Source organism: Sesamum indicum, linkage group LG7, assembly GCF_026168435.1.
Source record: "Sesamum indicum cultivar Baizhima isolate 11 linkage group LG7, ASM2616843v1, whole genome shotgun sequence".
Lineage (NCBI taxonomy): Eukaryota > Viridiplantae > Streptophyta > Magnoliopsida > Lamiales > Pedaliaceae > Sesamum > Sesamum indicum.
Window position 1 is genome coordinate 12,541,983 of NC_142663.1, and position 21,553 is coordinate 12,563,535.

At 36.3% G+C, this 21,553-nt stretch overlaps 3 protein-coding genes across 4 annotated transcripts; 1 reads left to right on the forward strand and 2 right to left on the reverse strand.

The window, feature by feature from the left end:
- Positions 1-149: 149 nt before the first annotated feature.
- On the reverse strand, positions 150-5,605 carry LOC105166871 (NAD(P)-binding Rossmann-fold superfamily protein). Its single transcript, XM_011086371.3, has 12 exons — positions 5,377-5,605; positions 5,189-5,244; positions 5,059-5,092; positions 4,355-4,453; positions 4,114-4,262; positions 3,915-3,953; positions 2,780-2,872; positions 2,551-2,649; positions 2,046-2,147; positions 1,352-1,435; positions 911-976; positions 150-535 (listed from the first exon to the last, which is right to left on the reverse strand). Exons 1-12 carry the CDS (start codon positions 5,450-5,452, stop codon positions 449-451), a joined length of 984 nt encoding a protein of 327 aa, XP_011084673.1. The 5' UTR covers positions 5,453-5,605; the 3' UTR covers positions 150-448.
- A 576-nt stretch (positions 5,606-6,181) lies between these two features.
- MTACP2 (mitochondrial acyl carrier protein 2) lies at positions 6,182-8,264 on the forward strand. The gene is made up of 2 exons (XM_011086370.3): positions 6,182-6,480; positions 7,832-8,264. Exons 1-2 carry the CDS (start codon positions 6,277-6,279, stop codon positions 8,006-8,008), a joined length of 381 nt encoding a protein of 126 aa, XP_011084672.1. The 5' UTR covers positions 6,182-6,276; the 3' UTR covers positions 8,009-8,264.
- An 843-nt stretch (positions 8,265-9,107) lies between these two features.
- On the reverse strand, positions 9,108-21,471 carry FU (kinase family with ARM repeat domain-containing protein). Of its 2 annotated transcripts, XM_088882640.1 has the most exons (24): positions 21,443-21,471; positions 21,279-21,329; positions 20,941-21,041; positions 20,776-20,850; positions 20,404-20,496; positions 20,180-20,254; positions 19,956-20,048; positions 19,700-19,763; positions 19,511-19,595; positions 18,834-18,906; positions 18,696-18,764; positions 18,540-18,614; positions 18,331-18,436; positions 18,056-18,208; positions 17,123-17,261; positions 15,164-15,335; positions 14,697-14,795; positions 14,062-14,607; positions 12,503-13,660; positions 11,697-11,930; positions 10,977-11,120; positions 10,325-10,405; positions 10,011-10,199; positions 9,108-9,816 (listed from the first exon to the last, which is right to left on the reverse strand). In XM_088882640.1, exons 3-24 carry the CDS (start codon positions 21,028-21,030, stop codon positions 9,574-9,576), a joined length of 4,056 nt encoding a protein of 1,351 aa, XP_088738766.1. In that variant the 5' UTR covers positions 21,031-21,041; positions 21,279-21,329; positions 21,443-21,471; the 3' UTR covers positions 9,108-9,573. The 2 variants fall into 2 exon arrangements, with proteins under 2 accessions (XP_088738766.1, XP_011084671.1); XM_011086369.3 differs by lacking the exon at positions 21,443-21,471 and having other exon boundaries at positions 21,279-21,435.
- Between the last annotated feature and the right edge of the window lie 82 nt (positions 21,472-21,553).

Consider the following 21,553-nt stretch of genomic DNA (forward strand, 5'->3'; position numbering starts at 1 on the left):
ATTCAGACATCACAAAATGGGCAAGGATGCTCAGTAACCTTTTCTAGAAACATGAAATTGAAGATGGTAGTTTCTTTTAACATTTCATGACAAAACATGCAAGAACCTTAAAGAAAGTTGCAGAAAGATCATAAGTAAATAACCACACCTTGAAAAATTCATCTAAACTATGAAATATTGGAGCAAATTTCTTGGGATCACAATTTTTACATTTGCCTGTAACTTGGAGGTTATCCAAGGCCAGCAAAATTGCCACAAAATAGACATGATTTTTCTGCAATACATGAGGGCAGGTGCACAGGAGCGGGAAAGTTCATAAACACCCAAAAAAGAACGAGGGGCACAGAAGGGAACAATACATTTAGTCCCTTCCTGCATTTTAAGAGCTGTGTTCTTATTCTTCTCTCCTTCAAAGTTTAATCCAGTGTTCATCGATCATCTATCGGTTTCATGATTCCTTATTTTTCCCGAAAAGTAAGCCTACTGAGTATGTGTTCCCCTTCTGAGCAGCAACTACTACCCGCTTTTCCCCAATCTAAAGCAATTTGCAACAAGAAAGCAGAAAAGTAGAGCCATCAGAATAGAGTAAGTTTGTGAGAATACATAATCTCAATATCTCAGCCAACAAATGAGATGCACATAAATTAGTTCTGCAATGTTCTTAGTTCAAATTCAAATACCAACTACTGAATGTTCTATAGGACATCTAGATTCTAGAAATGTTTGTCAAGATTTTTACACGCACAAGAGTATTCACCAGGAGTCAGCTTTAATCAGATCTGATGGGAAGGTTATACACATGCAAGGGATAAGTATGGACCGGTTACAACTGCAGGTATATCTTCTCAAGGTAGCTAAACATGTTGCAGATGCAAGACGGTAAAAAAAAATTCTTGGCATGTAAAGTTACCTTATCCATGAGCCAGTATCCAACCGTTGGCATATACTGCACCAGGTACAAGACAGCAAGCACGGGCTGCAACGAAAAAGGAGGATAAGAGGAAAACTCAAAAATAGCAGTTAGGATTTCAACAAGATAAAGATAACTTGAAAAGGGTTGCTACTAGATGCTTCAAACAGAATAGCAAAATGGAAGTAAGGAAACACAAACCAAGCCCATTGCACGTTATCTAAATAATCCATGTCCATGAGCAAATCCTCTTGACCAAAGAGTCATGGACTTGTGGCATTAGCTCATAACTATTTGACAGGTATCTGACAGCTTTTGCCTCTTTAGCTCCTCAAACCTCAAAAGGTTTGGATTGTATTCATGTATTCGCCACAGGATTACTGATCCCAAATGTAATTCTTCAATAGACTATAAATGGGATTGATATTTCAATGGGCATACCTGATATGATATCCAAGCTTCCTTCAGACCATGGCTTGCAGCAATTATCGTGAGCTCAGCACACCTCTCTGCTGATACTCGCTTCTGGAAATCAATGAACGAACGTATTAGTCGAATCATATTTTCTATTGCGGCTATCAGATACACAGATGTAAAGGTTATGCTAGGCAAAAACTTGTTGCATTGGCATATAACATTAGGATTGAATTGATTCTAGCAACAGTGGTTGCTTCGGGATGTGATAGTATAATTGATGTCAATCTACTTTGTTATCTCATAACCAATGCTGACAATAAACTATAAAAGCAAACCACATGGTTGAGGAATAAACATGTTGTCCTTTTGTTCCACCAAGGAGCCAAATCATCAGACCACATCCTATGAGGTCTATATGAACAATAGATGATGCGAACTGTAAAATGTTTTTCAGAAAATTGAGGCCCTATCAGCATTTATTGGTATCAGCATTTATGTTATCTCATAAACAATGCTAACAATAAACTACAAAAGCAAACCACATGGTTGAGGAATAAAAATTTTGTCCTTTTGTTCCACCAAGGAGCCAAATCATCAGACCACATCCTATGAGGTCTATATGAACAATAGATGATGCGAACAGTAAAATGTTTTTCAGAAAATTGAGGCCCTATGAGGATTTATTGGTATCATCGCATAGAATACTCTTTACTTTTACCTCACCAGAACCTTTCTGTTCTGTCGTGCTTGCTTCAGTCCTAGTTGACGTCTTCACAGGCCCCGGACAAACAACAGTTACCTTGATCCCTCTTCGACAAAGCTGAAACCAATATAAACTATGTGATTACAGACTCAGATAAGGAATAATTCTGAAAATGTCACTTTTTTCAAGTCTTTAACTTATCAGGTTTTACAAGGTCATCCCACCCAATTACTTGACCAGTTATTGATTTTAAATTTGGTACAAAATTTGCTGCCTAAAATTCTATTGAAGAGCACACATTATGTAGCAGAGCATGTCCAACATATTGCACTGGAACAATCAGCCACATTTATTCACTAAATTTCAAAGATGAAAAAAGGTGTTTATCAGTTCAAATCCCAAAAAGCACAGATGTAGGTCAACATAATCGAGAAGTACTTTGAATTAGTTGTAGACTTAAAATACCCTGAACTGGATCCACACTTGAGCAAAAATTTAGTGTTATAACGTGAAGTCATACCTCAGATCGAAGGGTGTGAAAATAGCCATTCACAGCAAATTTGGAGGCAGAGTACACAGCCTGGCCTGGTGCAGGCGCCTTGCCTGCAGCACTGCTCATCTACATACAGAGAGCAGCCAAAGGCGAGAACTTTTATGAAGGAAAAATTGAGTCAACCTTAAATAAATATTTTCTGAATGATGAAATAATCTACTAAAGAATTTCAGGAAGCAATCCCAGAAAAACATACCACAACAAAATGTCCTCTGCCCCGCTTCAACATGTGAGGTAACAGGAGTTTTGTCAGAGATATTGGCCCCAGAACATTGACATCAAATGTTGCCTAATAAGAAAGCAGATTATTCAAATGATCACTCTCCTTAAGATGTCCTGATAACACAGACACATAACAAGATATAAATCTTAAAGCCAACTAATTTACACAAAAGCTATGCAAGTCATACGAGCATCATACCACTGAAGCAGTAACAAAAAAAACTGAAATGTCAGCTTAACTGTTGGAAAGGAAATTGTTTATCTAATGCATCCCTTAGATGATGGAGAGAAAATAATTACGTCAGAAGAATTTATCAATGCATTCTACTAGAACAGTTACAGACAGCAGTATTTATTTAAGAAGAGCGGTTAGCAAACCCTCTCCTCCCATCAATCATGACACCATCAAATGCCTTTGTTAGTTGTCCTAAAATCAACTTTCATCTTCCTTCATCAATTTCAGAAAGAAAATAAATGCCAATGAGCATGATTGTTGGCCTTATCTAATCAGAAAATGAAGCATACACCGTTACAAAATTTTACTAGAATTTATTTGCCTGATTATTGCGGCTGTTAAATTTCACATTTTTCAGAGCATCTGGATTAGTTTAATTGTGAATCTCTTCACCTCCTATTGGCAGACAGTTCATATTATGACAAACAAAAGCAATCCACCGGTAAACACCCTGATTCCATCAAGAAGGTAGCAACCTACCTAAAAGGCAATAAATCCATCTAGTGCAACTAATATAACTACCATGCCATATTAAAATAACAGGAATCAGACAACCATTGTATTGCAATAGACATAATTGTTTTATCCTACGTAATTTCTTTGGAGAGTAGTGTGAGACAATAGATGCCACGGTTCCTTCATTAAATTAGGCTTAAGAGAAAAGTATAATTACTCTTTAGGCTTTCCAACTTCCATTTCATATGTTTTAAGTGGCATTTAACCGGAAAACTTCATCAAGCGTCATATATCTAAAATCAGTTTCTAGGTTCCCATAAACTAGACTTAGCCTTCAATCTGAACAAATAAAATTGAAAACAACAAACATCCAACAGGTGGACTAAATATTTAATGACTCAGCAGTAGCATATGATACCTTAAGACTTTCTTCTGCCACATCTAATGCCATTGATTTCTGCAAGAAGCAACAAAGTCAAACAACCAGCTCAAAGCAAATCTTTGTTAACATAAAAATTCAGAGAAACCACCAAATATGAATACAGCTCCGCTCGCATATATCCAGTTTTATTGAACTGTTGTCTAATACATTGTCACTGCAGCATGCATATACTTACTGGGCGCTCAAATGCTGCATTATGGAACATGTAATCCACACCAGCACCACCAAAAAATGATTCTGCTTTCTGTACTGCTTCTCCCAGGTATTCCTCCCCCCAAGTCAAATCCAAAGGCAAAATCATCACCTCATCTGGTGCATGTTTTCCTGGCTTAGCATAAAAAAGCAATCAAGGTAATGACATAATTATAAGATATGCGCATATTATAAGCAGCAATAAGATGGCTAAAAAAGACAACCAGTTAGCTGTTTCTTGACATGTTGCAGTTCCACTTCATTTCGAGCAGAGATAATGAGCTTTGCTCCCAATTGTGCAAGTTGTTTAGCAAGAACTTCCCCTTACATCAGATATATTAAGATCAAACAAGTGAGCGCTTCACAATCTGAGTAACAGCAGTAGAAGGCTAACTGGTTTAAGAACTCTGACCAGATTTGAGGAAATCAACATACTATACATCTGAGTATAAAGCTGAACTTATGCTGTAACCTAACACAGTTACAGAGAAAAGCCATACTGAAAGAAATGAGCTTGCAAGCCAGTTGGTATACTAAATTATACGCCGGGCGCTCTATTGCAGATCCACACGGGCTATTTTAAAAATTCTCCAACACAAATAGACTATAACATGCCTAGCGTAAACAAAACTAAATGCAGGAAAATCATTTCTAGCCAAAAGAAACAAATGATGATGCTTGGTGCCCCATTCATAAAACTAAGCTGGTGAATAATCATCATGACGTGGAACCACATCAGTGATATTGTGCTATATCATGAAATAATCACGAGAGATTATGAAACCAATACCAGTTATTGCATGCCTTAGTATTAAAGAAACTGACCTACTACAAACTCACACTGCAAGAATGACAATGAAACATTACTATCTTTAACAATCACATCAGCACTAATAGTTCAAAGGAACTACTGGTATAAACCACATACCAATACCGCGGCTGGCTCCAGTAATCCATATAACCTGTTCATTCACGCAAAAACGAAGTCTAATTCCCAACAAAACAACAAAAAATGCGCAAGTACGAGAAACTAATAAGCAACTAACAATCTCCCAAACCTTATCCTCAATTTCTTCGCGCTTCACGTGCTTCTTCGACAGCAACGTTAGATCCCCTGACACAAATTCCAACCCATAGAACCTCTAACTAACAATCTCAGACAATGTTTCCGAATAACAGACTGAAGCACCAAAAAATCACTCGATATCAACCAAACAACAAAAAAGTGATGATTGACGAGATGTACCATCAGCTTTGAGGAATCTGAACAAGAATGCTGCTGAAACAACAACGAATAATGAAGAAAATATAAGGCTCAGCATCAGTTCTCGATTTTCCAGCTTCTGATGGAGCAAAGATTCGGTAGTGGAGTTTATAGCCAGAATACGCAGAAACAGTACAGAAGTCGGCTCGTTGTGAACTAAATTACGATGAGTTCTAGATTATTTTTTAGCACAAATCTGCCTTTTTTTTTCCTTCTATGTGAAATAAATTAATGGGTTTACACCCCTAACATATTATTTATTTACACAAATAAATTATATATATATTTTTAATAATTACAAATACATTCATAAAAAACATCAACATCATTTTCAAATTGTTGTTCGTATTATTACACAAATTATCATTATTTTTTTACTGTTAGAGATGATTTTTGTATTCACACAAAAGGTAAAAATAATTTAAGTATACAAAATTGAAGTAAAATTTATTTAATTTTTTCAAATTGTTTAAAAAAATCAAAATTCTTGTAAACTTAGATTTAATTTAAATATTATTTATTATAAATAATATAACTTAAAAAGATGATATAATTTTTTATTATTTTAATATTTAATTAGTATATATTATATTAATCAATAATATATTTTATTTAAATTAAAATATTGTTTTTATTTTACATAATCAAGTAAGTTTGCAAATATAAAATAATATTAAAAAAAATTAACTCATATTTTAGAGGTGTGACCTATGAAAAAAAGAGTGATGTTGTGCTATTTGATTAAAATATAAGGGGTGTTATGCAATCTACAATATTCCCTTTTCCCTTATTATGTGAAGCAAATTCTAGAGAAATTGAGGTTCATTTTCGACTGAAAAACCCCAACGAGCTTCTCTCTCTCTTCACACATACACACACCAAATGGCGGCGAGAAATGCATTGCTCAAGTACCTGAGGGTGAACGTCCTCCCAATTCAAAACCCTAGGCCTGTCGCCGCGGGCTTGTCGCAGCTCATCAGACGCCATTTCTGCGATGAAGCCAGGGGCTCCTTCCTCGACAAGTCTGAGGTCACTGATCGTGTTCTCTCTATTGTCAAGAACTTCCAGAAAGTCGATCCCGCCAAGGTGGCCCGCCCTGTTATTTCTCGCCTATTTTGTTTTTTTCTTTAAATAATATGTTTTATCTTGTGATATTTAGGTACGAGTTTTGCTGTTCTGTTGGGTTATTTTGTGATATTGTTCGATTATTTCGTGGACTGATGGTGGACATGTGGAAAAATTTTGCATTTTTTCGTTCAGTAGCTGGTGGTGGAATTGGTTGGCATCGCCAAGTTTTAGATGTAAAATTGGTCGGCGTTGCAATGTTCCACTCGGGATTTTATGATAGAAAGAGTTCATGTTGTAGTCCTGATTTTGGTTAATTTTGCTTTGAGTAGCCTCGAAATGAACTGATAATAGTTTCTAATTTGAGAATGAATATGATTTACCTCAACCTGATGTGGGACATCCTTATGAATTTGGACTATGTTGCATTGAGTTCTAATTAGTTTTGTAATCCCAGGATATTATGGATGCGTAAAATTTAATCATTTAAGCTATCCCATGAGATGGATACTAAATGGATGAGTTTCTTGTCAGAGAAATAAATTTCATGCACTTATTGCAGTTTTATGGGGAGAAATGAGATTTCTGGTTTGGGTCATTAGACCATGTCATTGAGTTTATCTTTGCAATAAAAAAATATGGAGTACCTGATTGGCTACTTGCATAGTTTTCTTTGCAGATGTGGATTAGGATATAAATATGTATGCCTCTATGTTATGGATGAGCTTCTTCTCATATCAAGCTTAATTATTTTCATCAAACTGCTAACTCCTTCTTGCCTTTGTCATATTCATCCTTGACCATCTTTGTTACTTGAGCACATTCTCTTTCCAACTATGATTTCTCTAATCAAAGCATTATAATTCTTTATCCATGAGGAATTCAATCAAGACAATTTGCTTCACATGTATTATTCGACTTCATTAAGTTGGAGATACTGTGGAGGTTAAAATGTACTCCTGACAAGCGACCTAACAAAGAATGTGTAAGACATCTAACTCCATTAAGATACTTCCCCCGCTGCAATTTATCTTCAAGGGAAATTCAGCGTTTAAAGTTACTTTCCCACTTAGACGTGCAAATCAGTGTGCCAGCTGCAGTTCTTTGATTTTTTTGAGATGGACTCTCGACACTAACAGTTTCTCTAGTTGTTGTGTGATTGCCAGAAAATGATGATTTTTGAGAGAGAATTTTTATGTGGACTTGTGTGCTGTTTCTTCTGCTTGCTAAGCTTTTATTATTTGCACTTTCCTGTGGTATTGGTTGATAAGCTGCTTTTGTGATGTTTCTTGCATTCTTTCTCATTTTCTTTGTGTGATACTTCAAATGGATTTGCCTGCCATCTTTGCTTAATATTTAACATGTTTTGTAGGTTACTCCAAATGCTCATTTCCAGAATGATCTTGGCCTAGATAGTTTAGATACAGTGGAAATTGTGATGGCTCTTGAAGAAGAGTTTGGTTTTGAGATTCCAGACAACGAAGCAGACAAAATCAACACCATCAATCTTGCTGTTGACTTCATTGCATCTCACCCTCAGGCAAAATAGAGGAGAGCCTGCTTTTTTTTCCTATTTTCAATCCAGCTAGCCAATGCCAGACAAGTTTTTAATATTTGAATCTCTTCTGAGAAAAAGAAATTATTTGCAGGTTGAAGTATGAAAATCTTTCTTTGTCTAACATTTTCTGTGGATTCTTGTCAAAATGTATCATGCATTTTGCAAGCTGTATTGCTCTTCTTCATAATTCCAGTGATGGAAACTCCAGTTGAAGTTTAATCAAAAAGAGGTTGATGCATTCATTTAAGACTCTTGTGCTTTCCTTTCTCATCTCTTCATACCTTTGTATCACCTGGTTATATCAGGAGTTTTGTCTCTAATTGGATGAATTGTAAACATTTTGGTAATTCAAAATGATCTTGGGCATCAGATGCTTCCATCACTAATAAACTTGAACAATTGTTCCTTTATATTTCTTGAGTAGCTGCCTAGTATGGCAAGCTTTTCTTAATCATGGACACTCCAGGGAGTGATCTACAGTGAAGAAAGTTGTAAATCAATTTCATAAATAGATTTGAACTTTATTGCCTCAGAAAGACATTTCAAATATCATATCACCGTGATTTGCTTGAAAGACAATATCATCTTGATGGATTCCTGCTCTCCTAGGTCACAGATTCCAATAATATGTGAATGCTTTGAATCTATTTCTATTTTAACCCACAAGGCTGGAGACTCGTATATCCAAATCATCATACTCTTCTTGTTGTTGCTGGCAATATTGAAACATATTTATCAACTGGAAATCTGGTGAAATGATATGCCGGAGATTTGAAATTTGTTCAACTACTATGTGCCAAATAGAGGTAAAGAAGTAGTCTTCGGAGAGTGATACAAGGCTGGAGACTCGTATATCCAAATCATCATACTCTTCTTGTTGTTGCTGGCAATATTGAAACATATTTATCAACTGGAAATCTGGTGAAATGATACTGTGGACGGGAGTATGTAAACACAACATGAAAAATAAACCTGAAAGAGGCTTAATAGAGCAGTACTATTAGTCTAGACTTCAGCAACTCTAGAATCAGCAGCTTCCGGAGCAATTGGTAAAAAGCCATTGCACCAAACAGAAAGAGAACATTGCAGGTGAGGATTCATAAAGAACATTTAGTAAAGAACAATTTTTGGATTAAGTTATGCTACAATACTATCGAAAAAGAACCAGTACAAGAAGCTAGTTGAGTTGCCTTACCGATCAAGAGAAATCATTGCATGTACAAAGATGCTTGCTCTCCACAATGCATCCAATTCTACTTGGCTCACAGTGGTTTACATTGACTTGGACAAGAAAAACAAGAAATTGTGTAAAAATATCGCTTCATTTCATGGTTTCCTCTTCATCAAATTATTGACACATACCATATGAGTGAATGGTGGAAACAATGAAAGATAACTTCTTCCTGGAGATGATTATGTACATCGCATACTAATGCATACAGATTTTTGTAAAACAATTATTACAAAAATCTGCTTGAAGGACCTAATGACAGTGATTTCCAACATCATATTGAGGATGAGATAGCAATTTTCATATTTTAACTGTTAGTGATGTGTCAGGATTCTGAAGCTTTACTGGTGATGAAGGAGGCATAATTCGCTATTGTGGATTCTGGTGATTGCCGAAGCTGTGCTATCAGAGGAAATAGTTCCGAAGAGCGAATAAATTGCCTACACTGTGGATAAGCACACATCTTGACCAGTGAAAACAAGGCTATCTTTAGAGGTGACTCGTTTATGGCATCCTTCCTTGGGTTCAATGCCACTGCGGAACAGTCTGCCACCACCTTTAGCAATGCCTGAAATGACCATTATTTCCTTTCAAAACACATAGAAGTATAAAGAATATCATCTTCTCTAGACATATTTCCAACAATCATCAAAGATACCATCAGTCCCAAGACTTGGCATTACTAGAGAACCAAATTAGCATGTACAACATGGTTATACACACTACATTCTGTAGAAAATCATGTAAGTATGAGAAGCAAACCTGCATTGCTCCCTTGGAAACTATGTCTTCACAAAGACGGTTGGAGTTGCGAACTAGATTACTAAGAGCACCTGCAGCATTTGCTTTAGTTTTGTCTTCCTCTTCTGAGAGCAGCAAATTTTTCAGCTGAGGGATTGCTCTTCTGAGTTCATCGTATAACGAGTCATTATGATAGGCAGCATTTCCAACCTGCACAGGCATACGTTCATCTAGTTAGCTACTCCAAGATTGTGTGGTCACTAGCATCTCAAGACAAAAATACTTCTAACCATCTGGGAAAAGGAAACTACACATATATTATAGGAGATACTTACAGCAAAACAAGCAAATTTCCTCGTCCGTTTGTCAGGATCAGCACAACGATCAATGAGGATACCAATGATATGATGTTTTGCCTTAAAATAAATTTGAATTGACTAAGTTATGAAGATAATTTGACCAGAAAATGAAAACAAGTTTTACCACTCCACCTCTGAATTCACAATCTAAAATCAAAGATGGGAGTAATTCTGTCACTAGAATTCTATTGTCATAACTGGGGCAAATTACAATGACCTCCCCTAAGGTTTTGCATAAATACAAACACCCCTCTTCATTTAAAGTTACAAATAACCCCCTAATATTTGATGAAATTATTTAAAGTAACAATGACCTCCCCTAAGGTTTTTCCGAAATAGTATCAATCAAGTAAGGCTTCGTCCCAGGTTGATTCTTGAAAGCCTTCTAGAAAATCCAAGGACTTTCCTCATTAGCTAGGAGGGGTTTCAGAGCTTAGTACTTGTACTAAGGGACAAAAAGAAATCCTTAATCTAAGGCCTTTCACTTTCAAATAAGAAAAAATAGAATCATCTTCTAAAAATCAAGGAGGTATTGGTAATTTTTCAAACAACGAGGGGGTATTCGTAATTATGCCAAACCTTAGGGGAGGTTGTTGTAATTTACCCTTATTTATAATGTGCTCTATACCAGTAAATTGTAGAAATAGGAACTGTGGCGGCACATGTTTCCAATAGCACTGCAGGTCTTGGCACGAAGATTTGGATCTTCATGTGTCAAAAAGTGCTTCAGATCCTCCAAGATATCTGCTGCATTGATATACTCATAGAACATCTGCATACACATTTTTGCTTAGAAATACTGCAATATATGTGCTTCAATAATGCAATAACAAAAGAATTTCTGAATCACTATAGAAATAATTCTTCCATTAGAAACGACCATGAAAAAAGATCATGCATTTTCAAGATGGCTAAAGAGGTGAAGCTTTCAGAGTAAAACCATTTTTAATTCAGGTTCAAGTAAAAATAAAGATATAATAAAAACAAAATCTTACTTATTCCTCCTCAACTCATAGAAAAGCAGCAAGGATAAAGTTTGGATAAAAGTCTTTGCAGGACAGAAAACTATTACTATTTACCATCTTCTAATTACGGGACCCCTAAGCCTAAAGTATGAACATACCGGCATGAATTGGATGGAAAAACAAACATCTCTAGGAAGGAAAGAAACAAGCTGTCAATGAGGCAATGGAGTGAAAGCATACCATTGGTCATAATTGGTACATAGGAACTCAGCCTAAACCATTATGTGAGCAAGACGTAATTTCAATAGTTCGTAAAAATTAACCACCACAAATAATATTAGCGAACATGAAAGAGAATATTCAACTAGATGGATAGCCAATACCTTGTCCATTCGAGCTAAATCTGAAACAATCATAAGAAAATCCATGGTCACTTCCCTGGGGCAGGGGTTGCTAAGCAACCTTTTTGCTCTGGCTGGAACCAATAAGCCTTTGCCCACAAGTTGAGCAGCAAGTGGCTGTTGCGTGGAAAGTTTGGCAATAAATGCAACTGGCCTGGCAACATCTTTCAACTCCATATGGTCCAAGCAGCGGAGAATGATTGCTGCAACTTCAACCTATGAATACAGAAGCAACATCCATTAAACAATAAAGCTGAATGTGTCACCTCAAAATTGTACATGTCGTATGATTGAAATTGATCATGTCGAGCAAAATAAAGTTCAAGTCATTCTATGAATCAATGTTGCCTCAAAAAATGAAAGCATAAAATGTTCCAGTATGTAAGAAAAAACATTAAAAACAGTGGGTGCCTGGCACTATGCCGTACTATTTATTCACAATACAATCTGCATTTCGTATATACATTTCAAATAGGGGGAAAGAATCATTTCGGGAACTCCCTGATGTTTGATGGTACTCTTTCTCTAATTTGGGTTGTCTTTGAAGGTCGACACTAAAAGGAGACACTGCCAAAACACGAATTCCAAAATTTCCATTGTTAAGCGGTCATATAAAGTCTAGATATGACAATCTCCTAGTCCTTAAATTCAGTTCAGACATGTCTTAGAAATATAAACTGACTGTGCTCCACAATGTGCAACACAGTAGACAAAAGGTATCTAAAGAAAGAAAATCATGGATCACATCTTCGAATAATTAAAGAAGAAGAAAGACATCTGTAACTGACCTCCAGAAGAATCTGAATATACTTTTTCATGTTTGTCTGTATTGTTTTCATCATGTCTTTGTCTTCAGCACACACCTTTCCACCTGGAGAGCCCACATTCAGAAGGAAACCGCTGTTCACAGAAGCATTAGCAGAAGGGAAACCAGGTGCACTCTGTAAGGCCACAAAAGGAAACGCTAAGAGGTCAATCACCGCATTTATTGTATCTCTCACACCATATTTCCCTCCACCAGGTCCAGTCCAGGACTTAACAAGCTGAAGATGAGCGTCAGATATTAAATCAGTGATGCACTTAATGTGTTCTGCCCTTAGCAAAATCTGACGAAATGTTGAAACTCCACCAGAAAGGCATTGACATATTGAAGAAACAGTCCACACAACGCCAGCAGGCGACAATCCAATTTGGTCTTGTGAGCAGACAGATCCTTTTTGAGAAGCATTTGAAATGTTGTTAGCCAATAAATCAATAAGAAGCTGTGGAGCACCACTTGCACATAGTTGTTGCACAGCCATAGGTCCTCCCCAGTTCAGTCTGGACTCCAACAGCCCAATAGAGCCATCCCTGATGCCATGCCTGCAGGGGAGCAGCCCATTCAGCATGCTAACATTCCCTGCATTTCCATCAGTTGCTGGACCTCTGAGATGGTCACACAGTGTTGCTGTTCGTGGAATTAAAGGAAGAGCGATCTCAGAGATGGCATTTTCAACCGAAGTTCCCTTCTCAAGGGTCAAAATCGATGCCAGAGCTAGCATGGCAGCTGCACAAGAAGGTTGCAATGAGGACTGCATCCTTTCATCTGAAGAAAAATGGTGCGCAAGGATAGAAAGCCTAGCAAACTGCTTTTTTGAAGATGATGTCAGCATAAATAGTGCAGAATTTCTTCCAGATGATTTCAAATGCTGAGCAACTGTGGCAAGTAGAAGACATGAGTTCATAACCAAGGCACGTGTATCCATGATTTTGAGCTTTGAACTATCTGCTTCGGTGTCATTAGCTTCTTTATTTGAAGCAGCACAAAATGAAAGTATGGAGAAGATCTCTGAAATGATTGTGCCGTCTCCACCCCCACTCACAACAGTAGTGACAGGTAATTTGCTTGGCAACCCACAGAGAACATTCATAACAAGTTCGCTGTGCATGCAACATCTCAAAATAAGCTGCAATAAAACAAGCCAGTCATTTTATTTTCACACATAAGATATAAGAGCCTAATACCATCAGATGACAGAATAAACAGAAAGAGTTGCATCAGAACCAGAACCCTAACTACACAACTTCACACATGAACTTTGAAATCAAATAGAAAGCGACTGGATGAACAACTTTGGTAGATGAACTTTGTAATAGAATAGAAAGCAACTGGATGAAAGCACCTCCATCCACTAAACAAAGGTACTCATATAAGAAAGATGTCAAAATAAATTGCATACCTACATGAACTTGTAATCAAATAGAAAGCGACTGATGAACAACTTTGGTAGATGAACTTTATAACAGAATAGAATTGGATGAACCAACTCCCATCCACAAAACAAAGGTGTCAAAATAGAATGCATACCTGCACCCCAGCACAGAGACCAATCTCGTGACGTTGGTGGAGACAAAAATAGACAGCAACCTGTATGGCTTTCGACTTCAGAAATGCTGTTGTGATTGCATCAATGACTTCTCCTGAATTTGTTGCATGTGATGGTCGCTCGTCATGCTCATTAATGTCAAGCCGAAGTGGAGAATGGCTCCTCAAAGCATTCAGTGGAAATAGTGCACTTTGTTTCATGGAGAGAATTTCAAATGCATCAATAAGTGACCAAATTCCCCTACAAGCTTCGCAGGCAGCTCGCAGCAAATTCGTAGATCCTGATATGAGACTCAAGCCTGACGATTCCAAGCACAAGCACAAACAATCCAGAACACCTGAAGACCTAGCATGGTCCAAAATTTGTTGAATAGTTCTATTCACCACTGACGGGGCTGAAGCTGCCTCAGGGTGCAAAGTGACTGTAGATGCTCTAAGAGACTGTGCCACTTGAGATAACATGACTGCAACACATGAAGCGCATTCATAAAGAACTCTTCCAGACACTTCATCACTGCAACCTGCAACCTGAAGATTTTAAATATGAGAGAGCTTAAAAGCAAATGCATTTGATAGTTCCTGCTAAACAAAAGCGATTACAAAGCAATGAAAGTAACCTGTGAATATAATCCGACTATGGTAACCCAATGTCTGAAATAAGGATCACCAATACTAGCTCCGTTGGTATCTAGCAATCTTTTCACGATTGAGAAGCTCTGAGAAATTCAAAATGTATTGAGCATCATGCATAAGGACTCGCACTAGCTGAAACAAAGAAAGGAACTTCTCCAAGGCTAAGAAAGTCGAGCAAAGGTAAATAAAATAAATACAATTTTGACGCCTGAGCTTCCATTAAAATTCAACAATTGCATTTTCCTTCAGCTACCCAGGGAGAGGGTGGTTATGTCCAACAAGCAAGAAAATTTGCTCATAAGGCATGAATTTCAACTATATGATCTCCTCCGAGCAACAACATGAAAGTTCAAATATTGTCAACTAACATGTATGAGATTACAAAGAAACATACAAAAACACACACAAACTCGTAGATATTTCATGATCAGAATGAAAAATAGAGATATACCTTTGCCATCAAGTCATTTCCATCAGATACTTTTAACCGAACTACAGCAGAAGCAAATCCAAGAAGTCCACCAATTATTTCATCCAGAATCCCCTTTGAATTGACAGCTCCAGCTACAATTATATTTGAGAGTATTCTTAGTGACTGGTTCAAAGTCACAACATCCTGATCCCTATATGAGAAACGAAAAGTATTATTATGTTGTAGTATTTTGCTCACAAATGAAATGATTATAAGAGAATCTTCAACTTGAAAGAAAATGAAGTAAAATATATAACAAAGTAACATGCAAACTATGCTAGATATACACAAGACTAGGCCTTGTTTACTTCGGCAGATTGGGTTTGATATCAGGGCGAATCTGCCCCAATGACTCGTTTACTTTTTTTTGACTAGATGCTTAATTATATGCACGGGTTTTGAATTAAATTCTATATTAACAAGAAACTGATAGCAAATTTACAAAATATTCAGAAATTATGATTAAGAAATATTAGAAAATTTTGTTTGAAAAATATTGTATTTATTGAAGGAAATATGAGATTCTCATAATAATTCAATTTCAAAATAATATTAAGAACGATAGTTATAAAAATATAAGGGGTTTGATTAAATGAATTCTTATAAATTGGTCAATAAATTAAATATATACCTAGAAAGATTAGAAAGTATAGTTAGTTAAAAATAACAGAACGAAGATTTGTATTTCGATAGAATGAAATATTAAAAGATTATTGGAAATTGTACGAATAATATTTAATATTCCATTTAGAAAGTACGATATTCTCAATATAAATTATATGCATTACAACTCATTATAGGATTCGTGGATAAAGTAGAGGACTGTACAATTGTCTATTTGCAATTAAAGCGTTGTAAAATCGAGGTAAGTAAATAATTAGTATTATCTATATATGTTTTATTTTCTCGTGATACTACTTTATATCTGTGATTTGTGCTAGAACTGATTTATATGGAACTGTATGGGTGGTGGATGACTTAATTTGAATGATTATGTTGAAAAAGTGAAATGAGAAAATACATTGAAACATTACATCTATTAAATGAAGTGTTGTTAGTGCTTGTAAATGAAAATGTGTCCATATATGGCTTTAGTGGCGGAAATTGAATATATTTATGATATAAATACCCCTTGATCCTTGATGCTATTGAATAGCTTGTGTGGCAAAATGAAATAAAAAGAACTATAATGCGAATTGGAAGAGTTATGATACGAAATGAGATCGATGAGCCTGTATGGAGTGTCAAGGGAATTCATTTGAACATTACATAATAAATGATGAGATTGAGTTAGTGGCGAAAAACACTATATCACCTTGTGGTAAGCAGACTAGGAAAAGATGAGTTTAATTTATTGTCTTGTTATGAGAGTTAGCTATGCTATGTAATAAAGTTAGTTGTGTTGGAATTAAATTGATTATATTCTATATATGTTGTTCATTTTATCTTGTCTGGACTACATTTGATGTACATATATCGATAGTGCCGATTATTTGCTTACTGAATTGCAGGCTCACTCGTCTGCTAACATTTTTCACGTAGATCTCTACCCACCCGAAGACTAGGTCCAAACCTTACATTTCAATCAAGTCACACCAGTATGCAGTTTTTCCCTCACCCATCAATAAAAATAGAAATCACATTTTGGGGTTGTATAAATATGAATGAGTATGGCACATGAGCTAATTATAACAATTCCATTTTATGGTATTTTATAGACACACATATAATTTTGTTGATGAGATGATAAATTTTCTAGTGGTGATGATGGGATTACGTGCATATATATTATATATACTCCGCAGGGATTGGATTACATGCATTAACAAGATTTGCTTTAAGTGTGGTATTTAGGAGAAAAATAGTCTTAGTGCCATTAGAGGATGCTACATATTCTATAAATCATAAATAAAAAGATGAGGCCAAGAAATTAATTACCTGCAAGAGTTTTGGGATCCATCACTCAACTTTTTCAATGGTAATAAAATAGCAGCCAATGCTTCATTATCTTGACCAATTATTTTTGCACCCTTAACTGTGCGGGAATTATTCTCCAACCGGTCCAACACTAGGCAACCTGAACACAAACAAGGCCATATAAACAGGTTCAGTAGAACCATTTCAGAGTAGACAAATAGCATATACATATTACATATCACTGATAGGATGTTGCATACGTAGAAGCATCAAAACCATACATTAATAGAAAACATTTGCACCAACAGATTTCAAAAGAAGGCAAAGGAGAGCTACAGGAGAAAACAGAGAAGGAAGGAGGACATTGTTGAAATGCCTTATCCTCCTCAATGTGTTAGATAACTAATGAAAATCCAGGCATTGGCCAAATCGTGCAATTAAATATAATATGCCAGAAACTATGACAGCAATGCAGGTGCTAATGCAAACTTATTTCTCTCTACCAATCAAACAAAATAATTGATTTAATGATATAATTAGTAGTTGGATTGGTTATCGATTATCCATACACCAAATTGCTCAAGAGGGACCTAGAAATCATTTAAAAAACACCTTCCATTTTCAGAGTTGGAACTTCAACAAAGTTTTAAAGAAACTACCTAATGAAGATAAAGTTCCCTCTAAAAAATATATATATTATCATATAAGCTCTTTCTTTAGAAAAGACTGGATACCTTTCAAGGGTTCACATGGTGCTACCGGTTAAAAGAGAAAGAGACTAGAGTTGCCCAAAGTAAATAAGTGAAGATGAATGAAAATATATAAAAAAGCAGTTTCAGTATAAACTAAACAAACGAATTGCCATGCATAAAAAACTTGTCGGTACTTTGATACAGTCTGCTAACCAGAATGTTGAAGAAAATGCAACAAAAGAACATGCTTCCTTTAATTTACCTGACTGTAGAACACCTCCCTGATTAGGAAAACCAGGAAATTCCTCCCTTGGCATGGCATTATCTGTTGCAAAGTTAGCTCCATTAGAATGAGGATTGGTCGGAGAACACTGGATATTCCCAGTTTCACCACCAGCTGGAGAACAGCTTTTACCTGCAACCATATAATTTGATCAGTTTAGATTGACTAAATACCTTTTAGAGAACAATGGAAAACTTGCTCTTTGGACTTGTAATTCTCCATTAATAGCTTTTGAAGAATAAAACAGGACTTACTCTCTGGACTTGCCACAGTCAATCCATTTGGCTTTTGCACATTCTTTTCTTGCCTCAGAGCTGCATCAGACCCTCTTGTAGATGCTGTAGTCAAACTACATCTCTCCTGATAATTATTACGTCAAAAACAAACAGTTGCATGAAATATTAGCAAAAAACAAACCAAGGGCTTCAAAACCTAATCCACACAAGGAAAGTGTTCCGCTCACTTCTGTTTCTGCAGGAGTTTCTTTAACAAATGGATGTTCAAGAAGAGCAGGCCATGTTAGTCTGTGCTGCGGAACCTGTTCCCATGAAAGCAGGTAAGATTAAGTTGACACAGAAAAAGGGGAGTTATTGCGCATATATTACATTTGCAAGCATACCTTATTCAGCAAACCCTGTAAGAAACTTTTGAAATTTGAACTCATATTGTCTGGATATTTAACTGGATCCTGCAAAGGACACTAAGTGATGATCCTAAAGAAGGTCATGAAAATTGACTGGTGAAAATAGGACAGTACCTTAATGATGTGCCGGATAAGTGCATATACTGAATTCGTATAAAATGGAGGTTGGCCAACAAAGAGTTCATACCTGTATGGTTATAACTGGGGGTATTAGCATGGCTCAAAAAAGAGGAAGCAGAAATTTGCCAGCAAAAGGGGAGAAAGGAATAATGGGAAGCCGGATACAGCAGGGGCAGAATCCCTTGACACACAGCTGATGGAATAATAAACCTTCCATAAGCTTAGCTAAATACATGATTGGCCCACAAAGCTGAGGGTACATGGAAAGAGCATAGATAAAGAGGGGAAAATGTGTTCATTTTGGAAGTAATCGAAACTTCTTACGCTTACAAGAAAAATCATTTCCTTAGCAATACTATCAACGCTAGTAAAGAAGGATTGGCAAGTTTCTGAGATAGTTGATTATCTGATAAAATTCCCTCGTTGCTGCTTGTAGAATTTCCAAGACTATTTCCATGTGAATGCACTATGCTGACAAGAGGCCCATTTCTTTAACATTTATTCTAAAGGTAAATCTTATACAATTGATTTTGGAAGCTAAGGAGGGGCTAAATACTGCAATCAATGCTCAAAAATATTGCAAGCTGGACACGTATTTTCATTTTTTACAAAGATAACTCAGATGTGAGATGTGCCTTGTTGACATACAAAACGAAGGATGTGTTTCTTACAAAATAACACCAAGGGACCAGAGATCAGCAGTGTGGTTGTACGGTTGTTCTCGTACTAGTTCTGGGGCCATGTATAAAGGAGTTCCTAATATAAATTCGTAAAACCAATAATCAGAATCCACTTAACAAGCAGTCATTATTGCTAGCAGCAAGGGGATAACAGCTGGATTCAAATAGTGAGCCTCGTACCTTTTATGGACCGCAAGACAACTGTGTTTGCAGACATTGCACGAGCAAAACCAAAGTCGCAGAGCTATTTAATGGATAAATAGAAGCAGAATTAAAAAAATTAAGACATCTGGCTGATTTATTGTGTTTACAGAATAGAATACAATTTATTTTGTGATATAACCTAGCATAGCTGCTCTTATGTAAATTGTAGAATATGTATAGAATAAATGTGATTTAATGTCAACATATAATAATTGCTATTCAACCAACAGACCTTAACAATAGAGCCAGCACCAATGAGGATGTTTTGTGGTTTCATATCACGATGAATTATTCGGTTTGAGTGGAGATAATGCAATGCTCTCACCTGATAATTGAAAAGCAAGAAGTTAAAACCAATAAATCGAAAGCTGAAAGGTTATGAAAACATTCCAGCTCCAGTCATTACATATGAAATTATCACATTAAATGCTAAGTAGAAATGTTAAAACTGAATACCAGTTGCTTTGCAATTGCTTGAACCTGTTCTTCGGGGAGACACTTATCATCCTCGAGAATTTCGAAAAGCTCACCCTGGAATATATAAACTCATTAACTAATCATGTTATCACTTTACACATGCTGGGTGCATTTTGTGTACATTAACTATCTGGATCAACATTATTCTCTGCTAAGAAGAATTAATCAAGTGGAGATACTCGACAAGTCAAAGTAAGAATTACCTGTGCAAATTCTGTAACCACACAGAACTCTTGTGGGCTCTCAAATGAGTCCAGCATTGCTATAATATTTTCATGCTTCAATTTTCGTAGAATCTGCAGCAATCAAAGTAGCCAAAATTAGCATTAAGGCATGATTATAACAAGAACCATGAAATCGTACATGTTGTGGCAAATAAATGACATCCAAATTTAGAATCTGCAGCAATTCATGCAAGCCAAATTTTATAATCCAAACATAATTACCCAATAACTACACATTTCAAAGTCAAACAAACACAACTGCACTAGGTCCTATACTATCACAGTACACTAATGGAACCCACATTCACTTACACCAGTATCATAAATAATAATAAAACCATATATATATACCTCTATTTCCTGTCTTAAGTTCAGAATATCCTTCTCACTTTTGCCATGTTTGGGGATAAACTTCATAGCAACCGTCTGCAGATCTCAACAAAAACAATATCAAAATACACTTAGAGCAAGATCAATCAACCCATAAAAGATAGCAAGCGAACCAAAAATGCGCACCTGGCCACTGAACTTACGCCGCCCTTTATACACTTTGCCAAACGATCCCTCACCCACAAGCTCTATGACATGATAGTTCTCGACACCCATTTAATCCAAACCTGCGGAGTTGAAATATAATACATACAATTGGCAAATATCAATAAGTCACACTAAGATACTCAAACCGTAAATACAACAACAGAAAGTTAAACTCGATGTAAACATCAGCCAAACCAGTGAACAACAGTTCATCATCATCCACCGACTGAATGAATAAGGCAACCGTAATTACGAAAATTCAAGGAGAAAAATTCAGATTAAAAGAATACAACACTAAATTATCGACAATCTTTCACCTGGAAGAAACTCTGAGCAAACAATTTCTTGATTTGTTTCCGAAACTAAATCTGAATAAAGTGTGAGAGAAAGGGAGGGGGGGGCGATGTGAGAGAGAGAGCGAGACAGAGAGAGGAGGAGGAGGGAGAGAAGAAAATTTGAAAAATGGGTTTGTGGGGTTTACCGTTTTTTTCAAATTGAAGTTGGATTTGAAATATTTGAAATGGATCAAAGAGCGTAGGATGCTACCCGTTGTGTGGTCTCTTTTATCCGAAGTCGGCGGGTTAATTTTTCT

Coding starts and splice junctions, on each gene's coding strand:
- LOC105166871 (XM_011086371.3), bottom strand. CDS start 5,452: ATGCTGAGCCTTATATTTTCTTCATTATTCGTTGTTGTTTCAGCAGCA. Junction 5,093..5,188: donor GCGAAGAAATTGAGGATAAG/GTTTGGGAGATT, acceptor GTGAATGAACAG/GTTATATGGATTACTGGAGC. Junction 1,436..2,045: donor AACAGAAAGGTTCTGGTGAG/GTAAAAGTAAAG, acceptor ATTGATTTCCAG/AAGCGAGTATCAGCAGAGAG.
- MTACP2 (XM_011086370.3), top strand. CDS start 6,277: ATGGCGGCGAGAAATGCATTGCTCAAGTACCTGAGGGTGAACGTCCTC. Junction 6,481..7,831: donor AGAAAGTCGATCCCGCCAAG/GTGGCCCGCCCT, acceptor CATGTTTTGTAG/GTTACTCCAAATGCTCATTT.
- FU (XM_088882640.1), bottom strand. CDS start 21,030: ATGGGTGTCGAGAACTATCATGTCATAGAGCTTGTGGGTGAGGGATCG. Junction 20,851..20,940: donor GGCGTAAGTTCAGTGGCCAG/GTGCGCATTTTT, acceptor TGAGATCTGCAG/ACGGTTGCTATGAAGTTTAT. Junction 18,907..19,510: donor TGGTCCCTTGGTGTTATTTT/GTAAGAAACACA, acceptor ATAACCATACAG/GTATGAACTCTTTGTTGGCC.